The sequence below is a fragment of the Coregonus lavaretus genome (genome assembly GCF_964263955.1).
Source record: "Coregonus lavaretus genome assembly, contig: HAP1_SCAFFOLD_2862, whole genome shotgun sequence".
NCBI classification, from domain to species: Eukaryota; Metazoa; Chordata; class Actinopteri; order Salmoniformes; family Salmonidae; genus Coregonus; species Coregonus lavaretus.
This window is the reverse complement of record NW_028163006.1, coordinates 34,266-41,045: the sequence shown is the minus strand read 5'-3', so window position 1 is coordinate 41,045 and position 6,780 is coordinate 34,266. Positions and strand designations below refer to the sequence as shown.

Sequence of the window (6,780 nt, the reverse complement as noted above, 5' to 3'; positions counted from 1 at the left end):
CACATTTAAGCAGATTTTGTTTTCAGTATTTTATTCATGACACCCGATGTGATGTGTTGCTCAAAAACATGTAAAATCACCAGCTTTGTCCCAGTCAATATGAACATACTAGCGTCACAATTGTACGTACTGATGCCCTCCAGTTCTCCTTCACCCATTCACTGTACAAATAGTATTAAGAATGGAAAGCTGCTAACAACGTGGATACAATTGCAGCATAATGAAACATCTTTTAAAGCAAAGAACAGGATGCTTTATATACCACAAAGACTGGTAACTTGTCAGATAGGATCTTCTGTGATGGGATTTAGAAGGATCTTTAAAATACACACACATCGGCTGATCCAAGGGTCCATTCAATATAAACATCCGGAGTGGGGTCACATGTTACCGTTGTGAGGGAGGCCATTCCTCTGGTGTCCCAAAGCAAACGAGGCCAGTTCTGATCACCCCATAGGTCCTCTGTGACAGGGCAGGGTACTGTCTATTTCTTCTTGGTGGCCCTCTTCCCCTCTCCCTTCTTCGGTTTGCCCTTGCCTCTCAGTTTCCTCAGCCGACGCATCTCCTCCTTGAAGTCCTCGTGCTCATCTCTGGTGGGGAACAGGGAGGAAACGGTGTTACTGATGTGGGCTAAACTAGTACTACACTAAAATAGGTGGAAAGAAGAATACAGAGACACACAGGGTCTAGAAAACTGTCTGGTTAGAAGACAGAGACAAACAGGGTCTAGAAAACTGTCTGGTTAGAATACAGAGACAAACAGGGTCTAGAAAACTGTCTGGTTAGAATACAGAGACAAACAGGGTCTAGAAAACTGTCTGGTTAGAATACAGAGACAAACAGGGTCTAGAAAACTGTCTGGTTAGAATACAGAGACAAACAGGGTCTAGAAAACTGTCTGTGGTTAGAACACAGAGACACACAGGGTCTAGAAAACTGTCTGGTTAGAACACAGAGACAAACAGGGTCTAGAAAACTGTCTGTGGTTAGAACACAGAGACAAACAGGGTCTAGAAAACTGTCTGGTTAGAACACAGAGACAAACAGGGTCTAGAAAACTGTCTGTGGACAAACAGGGTCTAGAAAACTGTCTGGTTAGAATACAGAGACAAACAGGGTCTAGAAAACTGTCTGGTTAGAACACAGAGACAAACAGGGTCTAGAAAACTGTCTGGTTAGAACACAGAGACAAACAGGGTCTAGAAAACGGTCTGTGGTTAGAAGACAGAGACAAACAGGGTCTAGAAAACTGTCTGGTTAGAACACAGAGATAAACAACGTCTAGAAAACTGTCTGGTTAGAACACAGAGACAAACAGGGTCTAGAAAACTGTCTGGTTAGAACACAGAGACAAACAGGGTCTAGAAAACTGTCTGGTTAGAACACAGAGACAAACAGGGTCTAGAAAACTGTCTGGTTAGAACACAGAGACAAACAGGGTCTAGAAAACTGTCTGTGGACAAACAGGGTCTAGAAAACTGTCTGGTTAGAATACAGAGACAAACAGGGTCTAGAAAACTGTCTGGTTAGAACACAGAGACAAACAGGGTCTAGAAAACTGTCTGTGGTTAGAACACAGAGACAAACAGGGTCTAGAAAACTGTCTGGTTAGAATACAGAGACAAACAGGGTCTAGAAACTGTGTAATTTCACTGTCTGTGGTTAGCCAGAAGAACCTAGAGTAGAGCTGTATACATTATTGCACAAGGCCAAAACACAGACATGCCAAAATAACCCCGATCCCTTTCCCGTGCATAGGCCTAGTGATCTATTAAGGCCAAACACCACGGCATGTCTACCTGAAGAGTCCCATGTATCGTAGCTTCTGTGTAAGGGCGTAGTAGATCTTGTGTTGGGGGTACCAGTCATACACCTCCTTCTTCTGGGCCATGGGCGGCTCCTTGAACAGCTGGACCACCTTCATGGACTTGTTGTCTGTAGGACGCACCACATCCCCAAAGATACGTGCGCTGAGACGCGCCATACGCACGGCGTAGTTCGACAGACTGGCCATAGCTAGCTGAAATACAAGAGGAAAGAGGAGCAGCAAAGTTTTAAAAAAATAATGTTCTAAAAAAATAATAATAACCAAGACGGGTTAGCTGACAACGTCACGCGCACTTCAATGGGGGCAGAAGTCTGTGTGCTGTTGTTGTGATTCTGGATAGCAAGATCGCTAGCAACAATGACAAGAAGCTGCCCTGTGGGGAATCGTAGGTGGCTCGTTTCAGCTAGTTGTATCTTGTTCTTGATAACGTGTCTTGTTTTGACTGATGGCCGATCTATGCTAATATGGCAAAACTTTGCTAGCTACCTGACCAACAATTGTAACGATGTATTTGAGACAAGTGCTCATTGTGCAAATGTATGTTTTCAATAAATATTGGAGACGAAATAGAGTTTACGTGTTGTCAACGATCTAAACAGGAGACGTTGAATATGGTGATTCTCTTTTTAAGCCCAGGAAGCAGTCATTTTACTTGCCATTAACCAGCTTAATAATGTCAAAAATAAGCACCAAATCCACCTTTCCTGCACCTCCAATAAAATCACTCATTACTGCCACGCACAGGTTGGCTGATCCAATAAAATCACTCATTACTGCCACGCACAGGTTGGCTGATCCAATAAAATCACTCATTACTGCCACGCACAGGTTGGCTGATCCAATAAAATCACTCATTACTGCCACGCACAGGTTGGCTGATCCAATAAAATCACTCATTACTGCCACGCACAGGTTGGCTGATCCAATAAAATCACTCATTACTGCCACGCACAGGTCGGCTGATCCAATAAAATCACTCATTACTGCCACGCACAGGTTGGCTGATCCAATAAAATCACTCATTACTGCCACGCACAGGTTGGCTGATCCAATAAAATCACTCATTACTGCCACGCACAGGTTGGCTGATCCAATAAAATCACTCATTACTGCCACGCACAGGTTGGCTGATCCAATAAAATCACTCATTACTGCCACGCACAGGTTGGCTGATCCAATAAAATCACTCATTACTGCCACGCACAGGTTGGCTGATCCAATAAAATCACTCATTACTGCCACGCACAGGTTGGCTGATCCAATAAAATCACTCATTACTGCCACGCACAGGTTGGCTGATCCAATAAAATCACTCATTACTGCCACGCACAGGTTGGCTGATCCAATAAAATCACTCATTACTGCCACGCACAGGTCGGCTGATCCAATAAAATCACTCATTACTGCCACGCACAGGTTGGCTGATCCAGCAGCTGGAAAGGTCATTGATTTTTCATCCAGAGAGGAAGAGGTCGAAGTGACAGGGTTTCACTCTCGACCAAAACCTGTCCAAAATAAGCCCGATACGTTTCTATGGGCTTGTTTTGGACCTAAGCTTGGTCGCCTGCCTTCCCTCCTTTGTGACAACGACTCCCATCGTTAGTGGCGGAGGCATGACCATCGTCATTATAGACAGATCTCTGTTTTAATCACATACAACAGTGTATGAACATAACATCTAAAAAAAATCGGTTGTTTCACCTGCGCTACACGGAACGCAATAATATTTCCTGTAAGTAGATCAAGCAGACGATATAAGCTAGGTTTTTTTAACAGCGATTGTATATTTCTAGATAGGCTTTATTTAGTGCATTTTTAATTCCATTACTAATATTGCAGGAGGTGAAGAGATTTGGCGCATGTGCACTTGCTCAAAAACAATACTTTTGATTCTTTCCAGACAAGACATGTTTTCGGTTGCATGCAACTTTTTATTCAGAGCTTTTTTGGAAGTACATACCAGCTGGAACGGCAGTAATGACGATAGTTGCTCAGCGAAACTCCATTCTTTGGTAGCTAATTACCCAATGTATTTTGACATTATTAACCTTGAAAAGCGGGTGAATGGCAAGTTGAATGGCTGCTTCCTGGGCTTAAAGTGGAACTGACTGCATTTTAGCAACATGAAATCTTATTCAAATCTGTTCATACACACCCCCAGGAATTTCTGACAAGCGAGCACTTAGATATGGACATTTTCACGTTTTCATAAAATGTTTGGGAATGACCTGTAGTAAGGCATTTGTGAAAATTCTATAACAAGATAGAGTGGGAAAAAGGCTGTGCGTTTGTACAATTAATAGACACTGCAGTAAATAAAGCTGAATAAAAAAATATACGCAGACCGGTGCGCCATAGCCAATCGGAGCTACAGTAGGCCTTTATACAAGCATGCCATTTTCCACACGGGCCTGCCATCATTCACTTTGAACTGGACTGTGTGTTTACAGACCGTTGCAACAGCACGACTTTAGATCATTACAACACATATGGCAAAAGCCACAAAATACACCTGAATGGATTTCTGCAAATATGTAAATACCACAGGAGTCCTCTTACATTTCGGAACTTGAACTGCATTCATCTATTCTGCCAACAATGCCTTACGGTAGGTCATGGAATGTTGAGTGAAATATAATCTATTTTTAAAACCTCTTATAAAGTTGGTTTCGTAGCATAAACTGGTGATTTGATATTTTTGACTGATATTATGATTGTCTGTTTCATATCTGCAAAGTAGTTAAAACGCTGTAGGTTCCACTTTAAATAGTCCAAAGGGTCACCCACCATAAATGTGTTGTTTCTTGACCCAGGTAACAAAACTGAATAAAATGTCAACAACACTACCTAGATAATGTTCTGAATGTATACACCGGGTGGGTCTAATCCTGAATGCTGATTGGTTAAAAGCGCATTCCAGCCGGTGTCTATTCCACAAATTACCACAGCTAAATGGATGACGTTAAAATGGCCATTTACTCTGTTCCATCTGACTGCCTCATCAGCCCAGCCAGGCAAATTATAAACTTGATCTCCACTATAAAAAGCATCTAGATATCATCTCACATTTTATTTTAGACTGACATTTAGTTTTCAACAGCGGAGATTTGTATCTGTCTCTCCGACATTTGCAACATTGTTTCAATATTCACATTTTATCTCCAGCTGTCCCCATAGTAATGAACCTGTATCGGTCGGGAGTCGGGACGAGACAGACAGGCAGCTTTTCTCAGCCAGTCGAAATCATGAATCAGCTGGCATCCTTTTTATGGATATATACAAAGAAATGTCAATAAAAAAAAAAAAAGGTGAAACGAAGTGCAGCTAGTTTGCGGTCTTTCCAGCTTCAGTGTTTTGAAGTGATTGTGTTAGCTGTGTTGTTGACTAGTTCCTCTGAACAACAGTGTCCTGACGAGAGAGCACATTTTCTATGCCAGGGTGAAATAACGCCTCATTAGCTCATTGTTATGGATGTATCTAAATAAATGTCACTAGAAAACAGCTTCAACAAATGCAGCTACTGTTGTACTTTTTGATGTGACTAAGTTAGCCGTAGTTAGCTAGCTAGCTAGCTAGCTAGCTAGGGATAAGAACGACTGTCTCCAGCCTAACAACACCCGTGCAAATATATCCTCCAAACACCGGCATCTCCGGCATTATCAATTAAATGAACACTGTGGTTCAAAACGTGTAAAAGTTGCACATATATTCATTTTTTATAAAAATTACGATTTTTTTCATCGAAATCATACTAGCGCATCATGGGTTATTTCCCTAGCAACGTTGCCGTTTCACCGTGGTTACCGTCGTTACGCACAGACCTTCCTGTGGGTTGCGTTCGTCCTGGCATAAACTGAAGCAACATGTTACCGCTCCTGTTTGCCCTCTTGGACTAAAAGGAGACTCGCCATATTCAACGTCTTCTGTAAACCCAGTTTTGCCCCAAAGTTGCTAAACAACCAACCCGTTTATGAAACAGCTTCATTGGTCATGGTTTTAAAACCAATCGAATAATCATAGCCAACATATCATAAACGTTCATGATCAGTTTTAAAACATGCACCAGACAGAGGAAGGCATACACACTAAAATGACAAAATGGCTCACTGTGTCCACAGCCAAATACATACCTGGAATCACCGCGACTTGTGCAGTAGCTTTGTTATATCCAATGCCGATATATTACCATGTTCTACACGATAATTGCATAACTTGCTACTCAGTGTGTGACTGGTAATTGTTATTGTATTTCGTTAAATGTGTCGCTAACCTTCAAGCATGCCACCACTTCTTCTATAATTTTCTTCTTCTTCTTCTTCGATGTGGTTTAACGGCAGTTGGCATCTAATAAATGTTGCATTACCGCCACCTACTAGACTGGAGTATAACTCCCTTATACTTTGCTTGAAAAAAAATAATCTTCAAATACCCTACAATCCAACCATACACTCACTAAAAACCCACCACCCTACTCCCCTATTTAAATATATCTAGTCCTACCTCAGACCAACAGCCTGAAAGGACGGGACACCACCTCTCATTTTTACATTTTAGTCATTTAGCAGACGCTCTTATCCAGAGCAACTTACAGTTAGTGAGTGCATACATTATTTTATTTTATTTTTCATACCCCCCGTGGGAATCGAACCCACAACCCTGGCGTTGCAAACACCATGCTCTACCAACTGCCGGCCATTCCCTCCCCTACCCTGGACCAATTGTGCGCCGCCCCATGGGTCTCCCGGTCGCGGCCGGCTACGACAGAGCCTGGATTCGAACCAGTATCTCTAGTGGCACAGCCTTAGACCACTGCGCCACTCGGGAGGCCAACCTTCACTCAACACACTCAATAAATCAAATTGTATTTATAAAGCCCTTTTTACATCAGCAGATGTCACAAAGTGCTATACAGAAACCCAGCCTAAAACCCCAAACAGCAAGCAATGCAGATG

The 6,780-nt window shown here is 42.3% G+C and overlaps 1 protein-coding gene across 1 annotated transcript; it reads right to left on the bottom strand.

The window, feature by feature from the left end:
* LOC311118585 (small ribosomal subunit protein mS33-like) lies at nucleotides 1-6,145 on the bottom strand. The gene is made up of 3 exons (XM_084193374.1): nucleotides 5,959-6,145; nucleotides 1,800-2,020; nucleotides 1-590 (listed from the first exon to the last, which is right to left on the bottom strand). The coding sequence occupies exons 2-3, from the start codon at nucleotides 2,012-2,014 to the stop codon at nucleotides 485-487; spliced, it is 321 nt and encodes a 106-aa protein (XP_084049500.1). The 5' UTR covers nucleotides 2,015-2,020; nucleotides 5,959-6,145; the 3' UTR covers nucleotides 1-484.
* Nucleotides 6,146-6,780: the final 635 nt, after the last annotated feature.

Bases quoted from the DNA above. Each gene is read 5' to 3' on its own strand.
- LOC311118585 (XM_084193374.1), bottom strand. From the start codon at position 2,014: ATGGCCAGTCTGTCGAACTACGCCGTGCGTATGGCGCGTCTCAGCGCA. The intron at 591-1,799 runs GTAGACATGCCG...GTTCCCCACCAG, and splicing joins CGATACATGGGACTCTTCAG to AGATGAGCACGAGGACTTCA.